Genomic DNA, 23,451 nt, shown 5'->3' with positions numbered 1-23,451 from the left:
CTGAAAATGAGATACAGAGTAAGAAGCATGTCTTCTGAAGGAGTTTTTAAGTGACTGAACTGCAGTCTTTGTCTTGCCCCACTCCCCCAGCCATTCTCGTGAATGGAATCTTAGGTTAAGGATACACATGAAAAAGTATCTTCTAGAAAACTGACAAAAGCAGGCAAGTTTAAACGGAGCTTGCTGTGATGGAACAGATAGGGTGCACAACTTGCAGTGATACCTGCATGCAGGATCAGTGGCACCCTGTGGCTCAGTGCCTTGCACGTGCAGGCTGTAACCTCTTCTTGGCAGGTGCCATGTATTTATTTCCATAAAGCGTGTAGCTTCTGCAGGGTACTCTAAAACCAATGAGAGATGACCATCATTTTATGGCATGGTGCAGGTGTTTATCTATTCATAACAGAAGTCATACATTTTAATTGCTTCATGATGTAGAGCAGCTTCTGATAAATTTATTTTAGATGTTGTTACGGCATTTTGGTGGTAATGAAGTTACTTTTTATTAAAGCCTGGGAAACTTCCCTGTATTGAATGTTTCACAACTGATGCTCCTGTAAAGCCAAGGTGTTTCTATAAAATACTAATCGAGTTCTGTTGGACCTTTTGGGAATAATTGCAATGGAGAGTGGCTGAACACTTGGTTAAAAATATTTGTTATAAGCAGTTAAAAATCATGCATGCTTTGGTTTTAGTAATATGGGTCCAGTTGTGTATGAAGAGCATGAATTGTGACTGGAGTATGAATTGAAGAGTATATGATTGTGCTGCACTGAGGAAAACGTATCTGTAACTGATTTTTTTTTTCCCTAAATGTTAAAGTTAGATTTTTGAAACCTCTCAGCTTAAGAGTCTGTCTTGATAGTAAGTTTGTAGTACTGAAAGAATGTGAAATGTATTCAGTGTATGTGTTCAAATTAAACATAGTAAAGGAGAGAATGAGGGCAGAGAAGGAAAAGGAAGTGGCCATACTCTGCTGTGTGTGCTCAAAGATTATGCATGACATTCAGGGATACTATACTCATACTTGGTATGAAAATGTAGCAGTGCTTTGGAAAAAAAGAGCAAACCAAATAGCAGAATAGAGGTTTTCTGATTAGTAGGTTGTTTCTACTACTTGATCCAAATCTGTACTGTGACTACAGTCATACCAGTACAGCAAGTACTTGAAATCGACACTCCAGAATAATACCAGCACTCAAAACTGATGGAGATGGATGGTCCTTTTCTCTGATTCTATGTTTCAGTTTTGGCCGCAAGTTGATACTAATCTTTATATCCAAAATGTTGCAATTGTGATTTATGTTCGAGCCATTACTGTCTCATCATCCTGCTGTAAAGCTCAAGTGAAGCCAAAGGCATGTAACTCTGGGAGGGGAAGCCCAGGTAGCATGGGTCAGTGTTACTCCGCTGTCTGAGTGTTCAAACAAATGGACAGGAGAACCTTGCCTATTTGGCAGCAAATGGAAGCAGAAATTACCATTAAAGGTGAAGCTGCTAACTCTAAGATTGAGCTAATTAATCATACCCACATCTGTGTGTGAATTGAGTGCAAGAAATTGATTACTTTTTGACTGAATGCTTCGTAGATCCAGAGGTGGACACTTGTTTAAGGATGAAGTTTTGTTGGAGATCAGTGTAAAATATGGAGGTTGACAGCTCCACCAGAGCTGTTTGACACATTTGTAAGAACAGTTTCCTCTACCTGCCCCACTATGTTACAAGAGAAAAGCTTTGTTGCTGTAGGATGTTACTGTTCTAGACCTCTCTTATTGGTACTAGCGTGTAGGAATGGAGAAGAACTTGTTTCTGCTTCTGTGTATAACCCCCAACAAGGTATTATGCATTAACTTGTCTCTACGTTAACCCTGTCTTTAACTCTTATTTTGTCTTACACCAAATTAACTGAAATGGCTACCTGGAAAAGCGAATGCATTTTTGATAGGTTGCTTGTTCCAATTTTTCTATTGTTATTTTCAGTCTTTTGGTGCGATGCTTGGTATGAACAAGAACCTATGATTATCTCTGTAGATTTGGGAAGGCAAACCTGGGCACCTTTCTTTTTGTTGTAGGGGGAAAAAAGTTCTCTCCTGGAGGGTGAAAAGCCTCATATAGAGCCTCCTATTTTTTCACTCCTTGGAAAACTTAAGTTTGCAGCTCAGCAAAGGAAGCCTCCCATTGACAACTGAATCATTGGATCCTTAAAGTTAACTAATGAGTGAATGAATGTTTATGTACCACAGTATTCCTTTTGTGTTGTTAGGAGAGACAGGGCATAAAAGTAGTTACGTTCTTCCTGCCCCTGATAGCTAAGGAAAATTATAGTAAGGATTATTATAAAAAACTTGGCTGCTAGAGAATCTTATGTGGGATCATAGAATCATAGAATCATAGGGGTTGGAAGGGACCTCGAAAGATCATCTAGTCCAATCCCCCTGCCAGAGCAGGGTCACCTAGAGTACATCACACAGGAAGGCGTCCAGGCGGGTTTTGAATGTCTCCAGAGAAGGAGACTCCACAACCTCTCTGGGCAGCCTGTTCCAGTGCTCTGTCACTCTCACAGTAAAAATTTTTTTTCTGATATTCACCTTAAACCTCCTATGCTCCAATTTGTATCCATTACTCCTTGTCCTATCACTGGTCATCACTGAAAAAAGCTTAACTCCATCTTCTTGACACTCACCCTTTACGTATTTGTAAACATTGATGAGGTCACCCCTCAGTCTCCTCTTCTCCAAACTAAAGAGACCCAACTCCCTCAGCCTTTCCTCATAAGGGAGATGTTCCACTCCATTAATCATCTTTGTGGCTCTGCGCTGGACTCTTTCAAGCAGTTCCCTGTCCTTCTTGAACTGAGGGGCCCAGAACTGGACACAATACTCCAGATGCGGCCTCACCAATGCAGAATAGAGGGGGAGGAGAACCTCTCTTGACCTACTAACCACACCCTTTCTAATGCACCCCAGGATGCCATTGGCCTTCTTAGCCACAAGGGCACCTTGCTGGCTCATGGTCATCCTCCTGTCTACCAGGACCCCCAGATCCCTTTCTCCTACACTGCTCTCCAGCAGGTCAGCCCCCAACCTGTACTGGTGCATGACATTTTTCTTCCCCAAATGCAAAACTCTACACTTGCCCTTGTTAAACTTCATCAGGTTTTTCCCCGCCCAAGTCTCCAGCCTGTCTAGGTCTCTCTGAATGGCAGCACAGCCTTCTGGTGTGTCAGCCACTCCTCCCAGCTTGGTGTCATCAGCAAACTTGCTGAGGGTACATTCTCTACCCTCATCCAGGTCGTTGATGAAGATGTTGAACAACACCGGTCCCAGTACCGACCCCTGAGGGACTCCACTAGTCACAGGCCTCCAACTAGATTTTGCCCCATTGACTACAACTCTCTGACTTCTTCCTTTCGACCAGTTCTTGATCCACCTCACTGCCTGATCATCAAACCCATACTTGATCAACTTATCTACAAGGATGCTGTGGGAGACGGTGTCAAATGCTTTACTGAAATCAAGATAGACCACATCCACCTAGCTCTACCATCATCTATCCACCTAGTAATTTCCTCATAGAAGGCTATGAGGTTAGTCAAACATGACTTACCCTTGGTAAAACCATGTTGACTGCTCTTGATGACCCCCATCTCCTTGATATGTCTAGAGATAGTGCCAAGGACAAGTTGTTCCATCACCTTTCCAGGGATGGAGGTGAGGCTGACCGGTCTATAGTTACCCGGGTCCTCCTTCTTGCCCTTCTTGTAGACTGGAGTGACATTTGCTATCCTCCAGTCCTCAGGCACCTCTCCTGTTCCCCATGACTTACCGAAGATGATGGAGAGTGGCCTAGCAATGACCTCCACCAGCTCCCTCAGCACCCTTGGATGCATTTCATCCGGACCCATTGATTTATGGATGTCCAGATTACGCAACTGATCCCTAACCCAATCCTCATCTACCTGGGCAGACTCCTCCTTTATCTTGACTTCTACTGGGGCTATATGAAACTGGGGCTCATGGGGAAAGCCTGCAGGAATAAAGACAGAGGCAAAGAAGGCATTCAACACCTCTGCCTTCTTTAAATCCTCTGTCACCAGGGCACCCACCTCATTCAGCAGTGGGCCTATATTGCCCCTGGTATTAGTTTTGTTGGCTATGTATTTGAAAAAGCCCTTTCTATTGTCCTTAACCCGACTTGCAAGGTTAAGTTCCAAGGAGGCCTTAGCTTTCCTAGTTGCCTCCCTACATTCTCTGGCAACAGTCCTATATTCCTCCCAAGTGACCAGCCCCTCCTTCCATGATCTATAGATTTTCCTTTTCCATTTGCGTTTGCGCAGCAGTTCCTTTTTTAACCACGCTGGTCTCCTAGCTCCCTTACTAGATTTTCTACCCATTGGGACACACTGATCCTGTGCTTGCGAGAAGTGGTCCTTGAATGTTGTCCAGCTATCTTGAGCCCCTTTACCTTCTAGCACTCTGTCCCATGGGACTTCCCTTAACAATTGATTGAGGAGGCCGAAGTTTGCTCTGTGGAAGTCCAGGGTTCTGGTCCTGCTGGGTATTCTGTTCCTCCCACACAGGATCCTGAACTCCACCATCTCGTGGTCACTGCAGCCAAGGCTGCCATTGACCACCACTGCTTCAACAAGGCCCTCCTTGTTGGTGAGCACATAATAATGCATCAAGGTTGCAACTTGAATGGTTTTATTATAGCTTTGCCTCTCATCTAGCCTTCAGATTTCCCTGTCTGTATTTGTGTCATATTTGTGCCTCTTCTTTCTTGTAGCCTGCAAATAGTGTGTTGGACCTTGGTCCATTTCTAGTTCTGGCACTATCTTGTTGATTGTCTATTGACAAATTACTTATCTTGGTGGTATATCAGCTTACATCGTGTTAAATGGAAGATAATTAAATTTGCTGTGAGAGGAGAATAGTTATAGGAGAGCAAAGCTTTCTTCTTGGCTCTAGGTCTCTGTGGGGCAAGGGGAGTTCAGATAATAACCTTTGCTTTCACTGCTTCCACCAGAGGGAGCAACATTTTTTATTTGAAAATAGGCAAAAATTATGAGTTATTGCTGCACTTCATTTGTCATAGGAACAGTTAACTGTAGTAGAGGAATAGCTGAGCAGGGGAGATAGGAGATTGAGTACAACAATATGTGAGCATCAGCTTTTTGCATGGGTTGTCTAAGAGATTGATCTTGAGATACTGAAATATGGTCTGAACAACTGGATCAACTAAGCTAACTTCAGTGATTATCTTCTAGATAAGAAAAGAGAGTATGGCTCCAACTGCTAACGGTGTAGCTATGTGAAGATGTGTGGACTCAATAAAATGTCATGCTTATGATTATGCACTTCACTTAAAATCCAGGATATAAATATAAGCACTGCTTTTTCAACAAAATCAATACAATTCCTTGCTATTTTCACTCTTCTTGGGTTTTTTTGCAGTCTAATTTTATACTTTATTTGAATAAATTTTCTCATTTGTGTAGAATAAATTGAATTTTCTACATGAGTGCCACCAACCTTCAAAGAATTTAAACTGACCTTTTTTTTTTTAAAAAAAAAAGTAGGCATGAAAATCCAACTCCTTCTAAATGTGAATTGTATAAACCATATGAACTTTCTTGATTTGGTGATCATGAGCCAGTCTGCTGCATCTATATCTTTGCATTATTTTCTGCATATGCTACGTTGTGCAGAGTGTTACCTAAGTTCCTTTCAATGTGTCTCTAATGCACTCAATTCCACATAAAAGCAATTATAATTGACATATGTTGAGCATTTGTCTTTAACCTTGTTGCCTTCAAGGAGAGCGGCCAGGATTATTTTTTTTTTCCTCATAATGATGTATTAAATGTTTATTTCCTATATATGTGTGATTGGTAAAATATATCTGCAGATTTTTTTACTTTATTTTGATGCTTTGGAGATGAGGCACAGCTGGAGTTTAAGTAAAAGACAAGGCTTGGAGGTGGCATAGGGAATCCTTTTGCTGAGAAGCACTATGTGCCTGATTTGCCTGCAGCAAACATCTGGATGCATCTCTTAGTTAGCTCTCTGTTTTATTTCACCAAGTTTTAGGCACTAGTCATGCCTTAGCCTCCATTGTTTTCTGTCAAGGCAACCTCGTGTAGCCTCCTAAGGACTGAAATGTTTTAGTCTGATGAAAACCCTTTTATCTAAACATGGGTTGGAAGTCAGAAAGTTTGTCTTATATAGCTGTCCAGAATTTAGATGCTCCAATATTTGTCTTAAGTGTTAGGAAACTATGTATAAAAAAAAAAAAAAAAAAAAAAAAAGTGAAGAGTGTCCCATGTTTTGTTCTCTTTCCCCATTAATTCTTAGACCTTTATGTGTATCTGTGAAATGGAGAGCAGCATCTTACTGATTCTGCTGATGTGACCCAGGAAACTTACAAGTAATAGAAGTGAGTAAAAGTAACATCCAAACACTGAAAGTAAGGGAGTGGTAGGATAGGAGAACTGTGCCCCTGCTTTACCCTGTACGCTCCTTATTTGCTGCTGGCAGCCAGTCAGAAGAGCAAAGAAAGCACGATCTCCTGTAAAATGGAGACTATAGTGGGTAAAGAGTAGTTGGGGAAAAAAAATCCAGGAGTAATGTTCTTTGTGCTATATGTGCTGTTGTCAGTGATTGGATGTTTTGGATTCACTGGCAAAGTCCAGTGATGGTTTTTTTGCTGGTTTCTTAACTTCCCCTTGAACTACTGGAAGGGAGGAAATATATAATCAGAAGGCTCCTAGTCTCTCAGCAATATTTTAGTATCAGTATTTAGGTGTTGACTCAACTCTCCAGGTTTTGTTGCTTGGAATTACTCTGCAATGAAAAATGTACAGAAGGATCAAACTGTTGGGATAAGAGAAAAATTGTTAAGAGAAAGCAACTATCTTGAAAGAGGGAGTGGAAGTGGTAACTGAACAGAATTGGAAAAAAAAGTAGACACTGGTTTCAGTGTTGGAAAAGATGAACCATCTCTTTAGGGGTGGAGAGATTTAGTGCAAGAAAGGAATACTTCTTAATTCAGGTTCACAAATAGTGGTGTGAGGATGTAAAATATAGAAGTACTTTAATTTTTAGGGAGCAAATTGTCATTCTGATATACTCTTGCTGACTTTCATACTGGGTATGTTTTTGTGAAGCAGTATAAAAACTCAAATATAATTACAGGCTAAGGTTTCTACAGTAAACATACAAAATAAATGCTCTTTACCTGAACAGCCTATAGTCACCCGCTTTGTTTTGTGAGACTGTTTTTCCTATCCTTAGGCAATTAATTCCAGTGATGTAAGTGTGAACACCTACTGACCTGTGTTCGCCACAATACAGGCCACTTCTGAATTAAAAATGTGGTTCAGAAATTGTGACAAAAATACTTCAGGCCTGGATGTTGAAAAGAAATACTGGAGAACAGGCTATAAAGAAACAATAAGGCATGAGGAAGATGACAAGAGTCACTTATTTACTGAATACATGGGTACTACTGTGTTGCTTTCAATTTGTTTTTCAAGTGTTACTGCTGTACATCTATTGTACCACAGCTATGTAGATCTTTTCTTGGGTACAGTGCTGACTTAAAACAAGAACTCTGAAAACTGGTAAAACTGAAATGAATGAGTCATCTTTATCATTCATTACCCCTGATATTTGTTGACTGCAGCTCCTGTTTACCTGTCCCTGTGTTGACCTGATGAAGCACTGCGGTTCATCCTTTGCTGCCTTGATTACTGCATGTCTTCTTCACATTTATTATTTTAACTAATGTTTACTTTTCCTAGCAGTTGCCCGGGTTTTTTTCATTTTCTGAGCCTTTGAATGAGGGAGTCTAAATTGTGGGGTTTTATTTTCTCCTGGAAGGTGAGAAACTACACGCTGGCCGGTGAAAGCCTGTTTACTTAATGTGTGCATCTTTACAGTATTTGTTTTATAAAGAATGTTGATGCAGTTCTTCAGCATGGATATTTTAATTTCCTTCTTTCCCTTGGAAAGTTCTTTAAATTCAACATTAGTTATCATTATTAGTCTTTTAGCACTTATTCAAATGAACAGAGCTGTTTGGCAGTCTCAATTTGTCTGCAAATCTAAATAAATGTTGGTTATGCTTTCTTGTTTTAAGTGGTGTTTTCTGCAGCTAAACCATGTTTTGCACAGGAAAACATCTGTAGCTCTGTCTTTTATTCTGGAATAATATATCCAGAGGAGCTATTTTGGTGTGGCTGTAGTGGTGTAATTTGCTGTAGTTGGAATTTTGATGTTTCCTTTGCTTCTAGTTAGAGTGGCCTAAACTGAAGAAGATTATATTTTTATTCTGAAACATGACTTGTGAACACACAGGTTGTATAACTGTAGTGGTGTATTCATATACAGGTTGCACTACCAGTATAGAATATATTTTTAATGTTTTTGACCTGCCTTCTGGCTGAGTAATGGCCTTGATTCTATTGCTTCCTTGCAATAATTTTTAATATATATATAAAGTTCAGTGAAGACTAAGCATGTCGCTCAAAAAGTGGGCTGACAGTCCAGAGTAAAATGAATGGGTTTTTATTCTAGACACTGGAAAAGCTAGAAGGGAGTTAAGGCCACCATGAATCTGCAGGAAAGAAGGTAGAGAAGAATATTTTAATATGGACGCATAATTCAAATGTTGCTAAAATATAAAAGAAAATGGAATTGTTTGAAAAGCTGTAGTGACTCGAAGTGATATCCACTACTTCTGCAGGTTCCTGAGTATTGCAAATTTTTACAGGGCTTCTGTGGTGCTCAAAGACTTTGTAGGTTCCCGATTTCATGCAGATGAATCCTGAACTGGGAGGAGCAGAAGGATAATAGACATGAAGGAGTAGAGACTGTCAGAGTTGAACAGTAGTTCATTCAAGGGAGAGTGTGGTGAAGTCCCATCTGTTTGGTTTTTTTTTTGTGGGGAGCACTGAGAAGCTGGCTGTTTTAAAGATGGCAAATGTTTGTTTCACTTGCTAATTAATTTGACTACTGCAGTTACTAGATTTCTGCAGACTATATGGACAAGATAGTGTTACTTTCTTGTGGTTTTTTTTTGGGTTTTTTTTGCTTATTTTAAGATGTATTTCAGTTTCTGGTTTCATTTGAGAAGGATACCTCCATAGATGTTAGTTTTTCTATTTTTAAATGGTTAGAAAATTCGGTAACTTTTACAGTTTTTGCAAAATTTCAAGATCTGTAGAGTTTATTTGAGCATTAAAATAATAACTTGTCGTTCCAATAAACATTTGAATGTTATGTCTATTGCTGATCCTCATGTGACAACAAATAGAAATGTTGAGGTTAATCACTATGTGCATGTGCACCCTGAGCGTGTCATAAAAAAAACAGTTCAGGAAAACTAAGTAGCTGAGTTGGTCTTTGTTTGGAACTGTGTTTTGACAACATAATGCTGTTGTGTTCTGATGTTGTAAACCCTTTTTCCCTGGTAGTTTGAGTTCTGAAACCCCTTAACTGGCCAAACCAGTTTTTGCTCAATGGAAGCGAGTGTTTTTATTGTTGAGGAGAGAAGAAAACAAAATGGAAGGCAAGCAGAAAGCCCAGGCCAGCATTCTTAGTCTGATTTCACCTTTGAACTAAACTTACTTCCTGGATTTTGGCTATTCCAGTGAATAAACAGCTGTTACTTCTGACAGCTCAATATCTATAATACTGAATCCTACAGAGCCAAGTGAGAGTGAGCACCCTTCAGCTGACATGGTCCTATCCTTAATGAATTAGTTTTGATTGTTTTCATTATAAAATCTATGCATTGATGCTTCCTTTTACATCTTTACTCCTATAGGTTTTCTTAGAGTAATTCTGAATAATGGTTTAGTAAGCCCTGTTTGAAAAAGCTTATTGGATTTGATGCTCATTTATTGCACAAACCGGATTACTAGTCCCTACATCATGTTCTTCATTATGTTCTTCACTCACTCCAGCATACTTAAGAATTACAAGCTAGAAATTGGAAGTTAATACTGGTTCTAAAAATGCTATTATTAACATATGTCATGACTGTCTTTGCTGTTTTTGACTGAAATTAGCTTGGAAAGAAAGCATTTTGAATCTGATGAATAAGTTCTTATAGCTGCCAGTAACTTCTGAGAAGCTTTTTGCCAGTGTTGTTGAAGTTGACTAACACAAATGGTTAGAGTACAAACTTTAAGCAAGTGGCTGCTATTAGAGGGGCTGTGCTTGGAAGTCTAACCTGAAAACACTTCACATTGGGTACTGTGTAAACATGAAGTGGCACAGTTTTTGCTACAAAGAGTAGCAAACATGCCTTAACATAAACATCTGTCTCCCATACTGATATTGCCCCAAAGTAACCATTGCTGCTTATCCTCCTTTTGGTAGTATTTCACTCATGAAGTGAGGTTGAGACTTCAGGGTGGGAATGTTAATGAATTAAATTTTTGTTGTTCTTATTTGAGCCAAAAATGCATTCGAAAGCATTGCCAGAAGATTTGTGATCTTTGAGTTGAAAAGAGAATGCCTGTTTCTTCCTATCAGTTAGAGAAGAAATGTTCTTTCAGTTTATCTCTTGAGTGTCCTTTAACTTCTATCAGATAGCTGTGCTGGTGTCTCTGCACTCCACTTTCTGATAATTCTCCATAAATGGAAGAAAATTACCAAACACTTTTTGATTCTTGCTGTGGAATTGCTCTTTTTCAGCTTTAGCATGGAAATTGTTCCCTTTAAAAATTTTTTTTTAGAATCAGTGCAGGAATTTTCAGGAAATAGTTGGAAAATCGATTGTTAGTTTCAAATAATAGTTATTATCACTTCTCAGTTCTTAGTGGCTTGGCAGCAGGCAATTATTGAATAATTGTGCAAGCTGTTTGTTCCTTTTCTTTTATACTGGAGGAAGGTTAGAAATTGGACAGGAGAAGATCCATCTGTACTGCTATCTGGTTTTTGTGGAGAAACATCAGTTTTCCTGTGTTATAAGCCGTTTTTTCTGAACATTTGTAGATGTTTTTGATTCCTCAACTGACTGTTTTGGTGGAAAAGGAAAATGGTTTTGACCTAACTGGCAGCAAGAACAAGCAAGAACAAAATACAAACAAGGCACAACTGAGGCTTCATTAATTGTGGTAAAGTTTGTCAATTTTTTAAAAGCATGTGTCAACAAATATGATGGTTGGAGGAGTTTGTGTTTAAAATGTTACTGCTGAAATAGCCCTATAGATTTAGGGAAAAAATCAAAACCTCAGCTTGAAGATCAGAGCTTCTTATTGAAGAAAATGGTGGTTGTTCTGTCTTGATCTCCTAGCTCTTGCAAGAGCTCTTTTCAGTGTGTTTTTGTAGTTCATAGTCTAAAATATGTTGTTGTTTTTTTAAAAATCTTTTCTCTCTAGTAACTATAGTTGTTGAGAAGTAGGGCAAAGCTGGGAGAATAGGAATGCTGCTCCATGTACCTTGCCTACTAGCCCTGTCAGAACAGGAAGCATGTACCATAACTTTTACTGTGGTGGAGCGGGGCATCAAAAATGACTATAGACAGGCAGACAAGTAATGATGGCATTTTGCAGCTCAGGAAAACTAAATTCTGTGGAAGAAACATACCACAGTGTGGCAAAATGGGGGAGGGGGAGAAATCTGGCTGCAGAATCATCAGGATCTTCACTGTTGCTTATGAGGTATCTTGCATCTTAAAATCATAGATTTAGGCTCTGTGCATGATCAGGTAGGCTTCAGTGCTTCTGCTTCTGTGCGGGTAATCTTTTTCCAAAGCCTATTTCATCAGCAATAAGAACTAAACTGCCTTTTTTATTTTTCCCTTCTGCCCCAAAAGAACAACTTAAATAACCAAACAACTCACAAAACAGGAAAAAAAAGCACCCTCACAAAAAACCCGCACAAAAACCTTTATCAGCTTTTATTCATCCAGAGTGTGTTATTGAGACCACAGGCATTTATTTGCAGATTTTCAGGTTTGAATACCCTTTTTTATTCTGGTCGGAACAGGTATGTTAAAAGTGAGAAAATAAAGGTGGACAAAGAGAAGGTAACTTCCTAAGAGTTTGCATGAGTCATTGGCAGAATAGAGTGTAAAATGTAATACTCTTGAATCTTACATGGTGCTCCACTGGCTAGACTCCTGTTTTGCTTGAGAGGCACTTTACAGCCCATGCTGTTCTTCTGAGGGCCTCTCAGTGCCTTGCTAGAGCTAGGAAGCAAAACTTTATACAATCATGTTGTTATTTCTCAGTGCATTGTAGGTCATGTGGGCTTGTATGATTAGTTTGTGGTATCCAGTTAGGAATTCTCTGTATCAGTAAAATTCCCTTGCTACTTTGGCTGATTTTCTGAACGAGACAAATGCCTTCTGTGCTGTGAAGTAGCAGGATTCTGGAGGGCTTGGTTGCAGTGATTGGCTTTTGATATTAAAATATAGCTTATATGAAGAGAAAGCTTAGCCTAAAACCTGTATTAGTGTATAAAAATTGCATATACTAAGAATTAGTTTCAGAGAAAAAGTATTTTCTTCTAAATTTATTTTTAACACAGACTTAACAAACTTATTTTATAGGTTATTAAAGATGCTGCTTAGTTGGAAGATTGGGAGATTGGGAGTTGGAAGATTGGGAGTTTCTAGCAGTTCAAATAATATGTTTTATCAAAACTTGCTTTTGATGATGAAAATTTTCATAGCAGTCAGTAGTGACCTTTTCCTCCTTTTCTTTTGCTTTATGTAAAGGATTGATCCCTCAAATACTTCCCTATTTGTTTTTACAAGTGCATGGCATAAATTACAGTTGAATTTTCAAAAGACTAGAATAAATGCCTTTAAAAGTTTTATCATAAACTTTCTATTGACTTTTGCACATAATGAAAATGGAAAATTTGTTATGTAGGTGGCTTAATGCAGTTAATGATTTAATGGGTTTTCATTTTATGTAGCTACTCCAAACATTGAAACTGTGAATTTGTGCTCATGTTTTACTGTTTCCTTTGGCTCAAAGTGTGCCTCTGAACTGCACTGGCTGTAGGACTGGTCTTGTACCAAAATAAGGATGTAATTTTTAAATTGCTAGAATAAATACAGCAGGCTTTTTAATAGCTTTGTATGTCTAAGTGGTATTTAACACACACCTACATTAATCATAGCTGTATAAGCAGTGCTGATAATTTGCATTATCTCTGTAAGTTTTTTTTATTATAATGTGCACATAACTTCCCCTGACACATTGTTCTTCATATGGGGCTTTCAGGTACTATGTATTACTGTCATGATAAGCTGAGCTGTTGGTAAGACCTGTACCATAGGAAGTAAAAAAATCTGTTTGTTTTCTTACACAATTGGTAAATTATAACTATTCAGGGTGGAACTTGCTGTTCCATGCATCTGCATCCAAACTTTTTTCCCCTAGGAAGTCTCAGCTTTAAGTGGATCAGGGCTTTTTATTTCTTCTACAAAACTGGAGCTGCTTATTGGATCAGTTTTTATGACTTCGGGGAGGTAAATTAGAATTTGATTTGAGGAATAAATCATCCTGTGTTGTCTTTGTTCTTTGTAGGTGTTTTGCTCAAGTCTAACCAAGTCATGAGTGTTTAAAAGTTGTTTTTTGCCCATACTCACCATGTTACAACAGTTTGACATAAGTTTTCAAAAGTTGTGCAATATACCACTCTCAAATGTTGGGTTTACTGTGTATAACACTTGCCAGCAGCAGAACTGCTTGGTTAAGCACTTGGTTTTTGTGGAAGCTTTCAAGATGGCCATGTCCAGTTCTGTCCTTGTTCCTGCTCGCTACTATGTCAATGGCTGTTGCGTTTGTCTTCTAGGAAGGCGGATACTTTCTGTGCTCCATTTTGAGTCATGTTGTGCACCTTCAGTGTTTCATGTGTCTCAGTGTAGGGATGCAGTGGAGCTGTATGTCAGCTCCATACTCGTCAATGTGAGTAAAGATGGGAGATGTGATTAGGAAAAGGCTGGATGTTAAATTTTTGTTTCATTTACTTCAGCAAGTAGCGCAGTACAGGAATGGTGTTTCTGTGGAATGAAGTGATTGGCATTGAGGATCCAACATTAATGCTATAATAAATTTGGGCAATACTGCTTTTACCTAAGTCTAAGTGGACTAAATGTCCCCTTACCTGTGGAGCAGATCTCCTAGTTTGGTTTAGCTTTAAAGAAATCAGGTAGCTTAAAATAAATCAGGTTTGTGTATTTGGACACCACTGTACAAAGCATCTGAAGTGAAGACGACTGGTAGACTTGCTTGAGAAACTCTCTCCTGAGCTGAACTAAGCTGCTGTGTAGATACATGCATTGTTTTGCTGCTGGAATTGGAAATGAATGGGATAGAATGTGGGAGCCCAAAGAATCTGTTTCTCTTTCTATCCCCTGTAGTGTTGGCAAGGATTAATCTTATTTTTGTGTGGAAATAAGTACATATTTCTGATAGCTGAAGTAGTAGAAATCTGTGTTTTGGACTGAAGCAGCCACAGGTAATTGTAAATGGTTTAGCTTTGCATTTGTGGTAGAAATGCTGTGTTTTCAATTTCACATAAAATGTAAGAATTTGGATATTCAAAATGTTTACCAAGTGAATATATAGCCTGTGATAGCAGATACTGGAAAGCCAGAAGAAGCTTCAGATGAACGTTGCCTTTGTGACTGTAACACAGCCAATAGTTGTCACAAACTCCTCCCCTACAAGGTCCTGTCTTTATTTGGAATACAATTCACTAGTAAACACCAGCATTTTAGTGACCTGGAGAAACAATATAAAGAAAATATGTAGTGCTGATTTTCAGTTTTCGCTTGCATTTTGAGATTGTTTTGGTCTGATGTACAGGCATGCTGGATATTCAAAATAGCAGCTGAAGTTGTGTTTTCGAAGCACAGCTCTAGTTAAATTTCTGTTACAAGTGCTAACTGAGACTGAGGGTCTCTGAAATTGGGCAATGGAAGTTAGTGGGCATTTATTTTACCCTTTGGGCTTTCATCATTGTGTGCCAGTCACCTAGTACAGGAATAGGAGTAGTGATCTCACACATTTATCGCAAAGTTCACATTTATTTCATGTAGTCTTCCCACATTATGGACAGATCTGCATAAACATGTCTATGGGGAAATGTAAGGATTTGTATTCAGTGTAGGATGCAGATGGTAAGTATTTAATGGGTCATAGGATGTGGGCAAATACTGAGCAATTGTCCATTTGCTGAATGAAGCAGAAGTCCTGCTGGGGAAAATGGAATAAAGCAGCAGAAGGAGTATTATCAGACATAGGTATGTGTAAAGGCTAAACTAAAGTTGCATGGCTTTCAAATCTCAACGGCTGCATAGCTAGGTTTTAAAAATATATATTTAAAGCTTTAGTAGGATTGGATGTGATACAAGTCAGCAGAAATGTTGGTGCTTTGTAATCTGCATTTCGGCACATAGTGAAGCAAGTGTAAGGATTGGATTGGTAAGAGCAGAGAAGAAATGCAGGACAGTGTATGATGGTGATGATGTCTTTTGTGTATCTAAGTGTGTATACATTTGTGCACTTTTTGGGAAGAATGGTTTAAAAATACCCACTGGTATCACTTGTAAGGAAGGCTTTTGGAACAAGACTGTGTTGCTTGAGTCATTTAGTTGTGTGTTCAAAATGTCAACATCATGAATTGACATCCCTGGAAGTTTTGCTTCTAAGGTTGGTCTAAAGGTATGATATCTGGCATTTTATTGCTCTTCTCAAAATATTATTGTGCAAGGGGTTTTGGGTTATTATTTTTTTGTTTTGTTGATTTATTTTTTTTTGGGTGGTGTTTGTTTGTTTGTTTAGTGGGTTACTATTTTTCAGATATGGATTTGGTTGTTTGAGTAAATAGCTAAAGCAAGAGCAAATGCCCAGTAAAGGAGACAGCAGGTAGGACATGAACAAAGGGCACCTTTCTCGGATTCATTTTGTGTGTTTTGTACAAGGATTTTCCTAAATCCTGCAGGCTCACCCTGAATTGTGTAATTCAAGATTTGTTGGTTTGTTTGTCTACTTTTATAGAAATAAGGGTACATGCCAGAGATGCCAAACACTTTTGCCCTTTTCATGGTAGTAGTAGGAGCCCAGTCGATGACTTCTCCCCTGAGTCTTGTTAGCTTGATTTTTGAAAGGTAGTCTGAAAAAGAAGGGCATCATTAGATACCAATTGGCAAATCGTTAATGCAGCCAAAGCAGCGATGTCTGGATATTCAGTAAAACCAGCAATGCTAACTAGTCCACTGTGCTATTACTTATGGACAAGTATTCTTGCCACACATCTGTCCCTTCACCTCAGCTTCACTGCGTATTTGTCCCAGTTTTCTCCTCAGGTCTCTCTCTTCCTCTTCTAGTCTACTGACGGTGCAAGTTCCTTGGGTCAGAAACATGCGATGTGGTATACATAGCATAATTTCTGTAATAAGTATCCAAAACAAATGCTGATAGTGAATTCATAGTTAATTACTTTGGCTTGAATTGTTCTTCCTTGTGTTCTGTTAAAAAGAATATTATCACTTTGTTTCCCTTTCAGTAGCTCCTTAAACTTGACTGTTTTGTACGAAACTTTACCACTAAATCTACAGATTGCTCCTGAGTTATAAACCTCATTCTGTTTTCATTTGCATCATTGCTTATAAAGGGGAGAAAACAGGTCAAGTTATGCCCTGAAAGAATATCTCCTCATTTATTTAGAATTTCTCAAATACTGTTACACACATAATGTACATGTAGGAGTAAGAGAGTGAATGGCAAAGTGTATGTGAGGGTTCAGTTTAGGGAATTGCTCCTGTTAAACAGAGCAGCCCTGCCTTCTGAGCCTCTTTACCTGCTAGCACTTAATGCTTGTGAAACTTGGTATTACAGAAGGTTTTAGAGTGGTTCAGAAAAAGGGGAATTATCCTTGAACTGGCAAAAGGGCAATGTATGCAATTGTTACAAAGATGAGTTCTGTAGGTAGTTGGTGTCACTTAGCATCTACTTTAAATATAACCATGTTTGCTTGCCCTCACACCCTTCCTTACCTGTTGTTACCTGAAGCTGGGCTAAAAAATGAGGAAGTAATGGGCTAGATGAATTATACCGTACTAGAGGCGTACACTGTGTTGCTGCACGCATCACTATTAGGCCTGCTGTCATGAGCATAAAAATAATGTTGTTGTTTGCCCTGTGGTGGTAAGATGAAGAACGTATTTCAGCTCAGTGGCATCAAACAGGCTAAACCCCTGTTGCGCGAGGGCCTAGTCCGGCCTGCAGTGTGTGCAGGTTTCTTGTATTAAAGTGCTTATGACCTGAAGGAGTGATCCCCCAGCTGTTGCTTGTGATGACTAGGGTTGCTGCTGTTAGATGCAGACAATTGTTAGGCAGTTTTCTGTGGAAGAAAACAAATCCATGGAGTGGGAAAAGTTATATTCTAAACAAAGGAATTCATCTGGCTTTTTGTAGCTTAAGTCAGTTTTGGTGGTAGTTGCTGTATTTGAGGAAATTACTTCTTTAGCATGCCCTTGCTGTTAAATTTATTTCAGGCAACAGTCAGAATTATTCTTTTTACTCACTGGTTGAGTTTTTTTTTAATTCCTTTTTTCCTTTCAGTGCCCTAATGCCTTTAAATATTTAGTATACAAGAGATTTTCTGTTTTCTAATACAGAAACTATCCCACTTGAAGGTACAAAAAGAAAATCCAATGTGCAGCCAAGCTGTTTATCTGGTTACATACCACTGAAGCAATCTGCTAGTGATTTGTGTAGCTGATACCTATTTCCCAGTCATGCTCATTTAGAAAGCAAATAAAAACACAAGCCAGATCTTAGTGTTACTGGGAGAGTATAAATGATTCCATGGTTGATAGAGTGGTTTGTTATATGGAAAATGTAAAGGAAAATCGGTTAAAAAAAAAAAAAAATTCTTGACTCATGCCCAGCTTGACTCTACAGTTCTGATTTATCTTTTCTGCTCAGCTGCCTGGGGGGCACTATTTTGTGCTTTAGGAGGGGAGGGGGCTCTTGGGAGAAGCTCCTTGAGGCTGACATGCTGTGGTAAGAGCTGTGGCAGAGCCAAAGGTGTGGATATTTCTGTTCATTTTTAATGCACAAGTGTGTGATAACTTTTTTCTCTTCTTTTTATGCAGGTCAACTTCGTAGTGTGCCAACTGTTTGCCTTGCTTGCAGCTATTTGGTTTCGAACATACCTGCATTCAAGCAAAACTAGCCCATTTATAAGACATGTTGTTGCAACCTTCTTGGGCCTTTATCTTGCACTTTTTTGTTTTGGATGGTAAGTTGCACTTAAATTCAGTATTCAGGGATTTGTAGGATATCAGTTTTTTGATTGCAGGGAGGCAAAGTTTTGTTATGAAGAACCCTAATTACCTCATTTTGTGGCTTTTAGCTGTTGCAATCGTACATAAATTAGCTTAAAATTTCTGATGTGCCCAAGTTTTGAGAGGTTTTCAGTTTGAAAACTGGTAGCTAACATAATGTCTGCCTGTGGTTTTGGGGAGGATGGAGCAGGTGCAGTTTAACTTGCACTAGTTTTTCTGTAAATTGGCTTGAAAAGTATTCTCTTGAGGTGTAGTGATAATTTCTCTTAAATATTCACTGCATGAGATAAGTTGCTGTGTTTTTTTCTGAATATTGAACATGAACTGATTTATTGTAGGAAGAGTGCTGATGATGCTTCCTTGTTGTATAGAACACCTGGAAAGGAGCTGGCCTCGAACTGAGAATTTTCTTTTGTGTGTTGTGTAGGACTTTTTATGTCTTAAAGGGGGGGTGTAGTTTGTTGTGTTTTAAAACAAACACAGATTTTTCTTTGACTGTTCAAATCTTGATCTCTTCAGTGTAGCAAGCCAGAATGTAGGGTATGTGTTCAATTTGGTGAAAAAAAATTCCCTTTAAAATTAGCTTACTTAAACGTCTCTCATCTTCCTGAAATGGCTTAAGACTAGTTAAGTGCCAGTTTCATTTTCTTGCAGGTGGGAAGCTGCACTTCTGTGCACACACAGAGTGTGTATAAGTAAATCTTGGAATTCCAAACCACAGACCTCTATTGGCATATTGCAGAGGCTTCTCAACATTAGTTGATATGTATTACTTTTAAATTTAGGAAAAGAAAAATTAGTAAGTTTTAGTATTTGGATTTACATGTACAGTTTACTTGGATATATAATTTCAGAACTGCCATACGTTACTCAAGCTTTTGCCCATAGTATTCTGCTTTGAGGGAATGATCTGATGTCAAAGATCATTTGACATAGGACATAGGTACTACTGTGTGTGGTTTTTATGAGAGCTATATAAGCTTTAGACTCACGTTCTATATGCATTGCTTTGGAAGCAGAAATTATTAATTGTAGCTTGTAATTAGAAAGTTAACAACATACTTGTATCTGACATTTGTGGATGGGAGACTTCAGAAAGAAACAACCTCCATGCCCAACAGGCATAAATAAAAATTGTGGAAGCCTCTCATTGGTAATAAGCCCTGGAAAAAAAAAATAGAGATAAATTTTATGCAATAGTACAAAGCCAGTTTATTGTAGTTTGCTTTGGGTAACACTTTAAAGCTATTATTTTAACAATTAATTTCTATTTTACTAAAATGTTCTCTGTTACAGTCATGGAACTAAAAGCTTTTTTTTTTTTTTTAACTTCTGAAAAGAAAGAACATAATTTTAAAAGTACACGTGTTAAAAAGCTGATACTTCTGTTACACTTGTGTCAACTCTTTTTCGTGTTGCTTGAGTATGTATTATAAACCCATGTTTCAGAGGGTTTGGTTTTGTTTGGTTCCTCTCCCCCCTCCACAGAGAATTGAGTATATGTATAGGTTACAATGCCATGGTATGCTTTCAGGAGCTCTTTAGTTGTGTTATAACATGTTCTGCACCTGGGCCTGCACCTGGGTTGGGGCAATCCCAGTCACAAATGCAGGCTGGATGGAGAATGGGTTGAAAACAGCCCTAAGGAGAAGGACCTGGGGATGTTGGTTGATGAGAATCTCATTGCGAGCCAGCAATGTGTGCTAGCAGCCCAGAAAGCCAACCATGTCCTGGGCTGCATCAAAAGCAGTGTAGCCAGCAGGTCAAGGGAGATAATTCTGTCTCTCCACCCTGCTCTCTTGAGATCCCCCCTGGAGTCCTGCATCCAGTTCTGGAGCCCCCAGCATAAGAAGGATATGGACCTGCTGGAGTGAATACAGAGGGGGGCTATGAAGATGATCAGAAGGCTGGGGCACTTCTCCTATGAAGACAGGCTGAGACAGTTGGGGTCATTCATCCTGGAGGAGGCTCTAGGGAGACTTAGAATTTTAGGTAGTCATATCTTAGATGAGACTGGCTATTAATGAAGTGTGGGAATGTGTGCAGATTGGTTCTTCCATAAGCAGCGAAGATTTTCAAGATCAGTTAATACCCAAGTGAATTGCTTTTCCTCAGTTTATCTGTATAGACTGTAGGACTTTCTTACTGAAAGTCTTTGAAGACATTTGCTTATGAATAGATAAGGAGTGAAAGTAGGAAACTGCTGAAAGAGTAAGCTGAAAGAAAAAGGTATCAGTATAAGCAAATACTGACTGCTTTTTAGGCTGCTTTTTATGGGAAATATTGCAAAACAAGATCACATGTAAGCATTCTATTGAGGCATCTAAAGAATCAACTTAATGAAGATCAGATGCCTTTCCCCAAACACTGGCCGTGGTTTATGCCAGTGCTCTACTCACTTGCTGAAATGTAACTTCTTTAAAAAACAAAATGAAACAAACCCCAGAACAATGGTTATGTTGTAGCTATGGTGGTAAGCTGTGGAAATCAAAAAGAAGGGGGTTACTGCATCTTTGTGACAGCCTTCTCTTCTCTAGTCTAGAGAACACCAGATCCCTCAGCCACTCCTCCTAAGGCTTGTTCTCCAGACCCTTCACTAGCTTTGTTGCTTTTCTCTGGACAAACTCCAGCCCCTCAATGCCCTTCTTGTAGTGAGGGGCCTGGAACTTAACACAGTACTTGAGGTGTGGCCTCACCAGTGCTGGGTACAGGGGGACAATCACTTCTTTACTCCTGCTGGCCACACTATTCCTGATGCAGGCCAGGATGCTGTTGGCCACTTGGGCACACTGCTGGCTCATGTTCAGCCAGCTATCAACCAGCATCCCCAAGTCCTTCTCCACCAGACAGCTTTCCGGCCACACTCTTCCCTAAGCCTGTAGCGTTACCTGGGGTTGTTGTAGCTCAAGTGCAGGACCCAGCTCTTGGCCTCATACAATTGGCCTCAGCCCATCAGTCCAGCCTGTCCAGCTCCTGCTGTTTATCAGCTGGGAAGTTCCAGCTAAGTCTTAGTTTTTGTTGGTTACTGTTGTCTGCGCTGTGCTAAGGGGTGAAGCTCTGAACAGAAGGGAGGGCTGCAGAAAACCAAAGTAGAACAAAAGGGCTTTTTGGAAGCACTGATGGAGTTAAAATTTGACAAACTTATTTAATTTCACATTAAATAAACAAATGCATGCAGCTTATTTTTATTTTATGAAAATGCTGTTAGAGCTTACTATTTTTTGCTTTTCCTAGGTATGCCTTACATTTTGTTATACAAAGTGGAATTTCCTACTATATCATGATCATAATAGGAGTGGAAAATATGCACAAGTAAGTTTCCATTATAATATTTTTTTTCTTCTATAAGAATGCTACTGTTTAGTTTTTCTTGTAACTACACACATATGCCATACTTCTGGTTGTTCCATAATATTTTAGCATTTGAATTCTGCTAACCATAGTTTTATTTCCAGGAGAGAAAATATTTTAGTTGCATATTTTTTGAATGTCTGTAGCTAGTTACAATTGGTAATGCTCCATTGAGGTTTCTTTTGTGTTCTTAGCATTCTGTTTTGTCATTACTTGATAATAAATTAGTCTAGGTGTCTCACAAATGAGTTAATTCAATATAATTTGATAACAGCCAGTGCTGGGAGAAGGAATTTGTCTGAGGGAAACAGTTCATGTGAGAATTTTTTTTTAGGTACTAAATGTTTACAATTTTTTATTTTTAATTTATTGTAAGAATAACACAATGTGAATGTGATCTTAGGTTAAGAATACTATATTAAGATTACATATGTAGGGTATTATTTTAGGTTTGCCAGAATGTATGATTAGATTAAACAGTATCTGAATCCATAAAGTCTGGCACTTGTTTCTTTTTTTCAATCACTCTTAAAAGCAGGTAAGACACTTATTTTATTACTGTTTGCATATGTTTTACTGTTCTACTAGTCTAGAGATCAGAACCAAACTAGGTTCTCACTGTGTTAATTCCTGCATAAATGTTTACTAAAATAGCAAGTCTTTGTTTGAACAGGTTTCTGAAGTATGTGAGGCTGTAGGAAAGAAGCTGGTAAAAAAACCAAAAAGGCAAATTGCTTTTACAAATACAGTGCAAAGCCTAGTGGCCTAAATTCATGATCCTGCCTATTAGAATGCCCAGCTTCTTTATATTCTGTTACTGAATATGATTTTATTGTCTTTTGAAATATGCTGTATTGGGCTCTTGTTTCCAGGACTTTCTACAAAGCCTGATGTATTCGAACTACTGTAGATGGGAGACAGCTTCATTTGGTCGGATGGCTGGTTTATATTCTAATGGTTTATTTGATTAGAAGTTGTTGTAGAGCAGCTTGTTCGTATCAACGTCTCTTTAGACATGTAACAATTTAAACTGTAGCTTATGTAGCTTAATATTTTAAAATAAATTATTAATGCAGTTAGATGCTGTTAAGGGAGTTATCAGGCAGGAATACATGGTCTTTATAATAACAACAAATTATACAGGTTTCTCAGAAAAGGAAATGTAGCAGTGTTTTCTTCCTTAATAGTGAGAAGCAGCTGCAGGAAACATTTCTAGTAGGTGATACAAGCAAGACTGTACAAGGTTTGCTCCTGCAATTGCCACAGTATCCCAGGAGGGGTGATGCCTCTTGTTGTCGCTACAGGCCTGTACCTTTTATGGAAAGAATGCACCATGGACTCTAAATTTTCTGCTGTGAAAATACCATCTACAGCTGTCCGTTTGGCAGCCTGAACAGAAACTAATGTGAATGACTCCCCTCCCCACCTGCTTGACTTCAGGCTACACATGTATCTCACAGAGCCCAGGAAAGACTTAAGGTTAAGTCCTTTACAGTAGAATGCAGCTGGTACCATCTGCCATCAGGATTGGAGGGTGGTCCTGGCAGTGTTTCACTGGGGGGTGTGTGTGTGTGTATGCACAGTTAATCAGAGTACTTAGGTATACCTGCATAGCCTAAGTTTTGGGATTTACTTTGTGCATTGCAGAGGGATCCACTGGCTGGCAGTCCTAATTAAAGTTTACCTGCATTGTTCATAAGCTTCTTGGAGACTACAGAAGATCAAATACCTATGGTGTAAATATGAATTCAAGTAAATTTTGTATTGTATAAGTAT

At 38.8% G+C, this 23,451-nt stretch overlaps 1 protein-coding gene across 2 annotated transcripts in view; it reads left to right on the top strand.

The window, feature by feature from the left end:
• The window catches only part of MBOAT2 (membrane bound O-acyltransferase domain containing 2), a 90,555-nt gene that overhangs the window by 1,189 nt on the left and 65,915 nt on the right, over positions 1–23,451 (top strand). For both annotated transcript variants that reach the window (XM_051615478.1, XM_051615479.1), the window contains exons 2-3: positions 18,133–18,278; positions 21,559–21,636. In XM_051615478.1, the coding sequence (XP_051471438.1) occupies positions 18,133–18,278; positions 21,559–21,636 (224 nt within the window). The remainder of the gene's footprint in view (positions 1–18,132; positions 18,279–21,558; positions 21,637–23,451) is intronic.

Source organism: Apus apus, chromosome 3, assembly GCF_020740795.1.
Source record: "Apus apus isolate bApuApu2 chromosome 3, bApuApu2.pri.cur, whole genome shotgun sequence".
Lineage (NCBI taxonomy): Eukaryota > Metazoa > Chordata > Aves > Apodiformes > Apodidae > Apus > Apus apus.
Note: the sequence above shows the minus strand (reverse complement) of the source record. Positions and strands in the feature narration are given on the sequence as shown.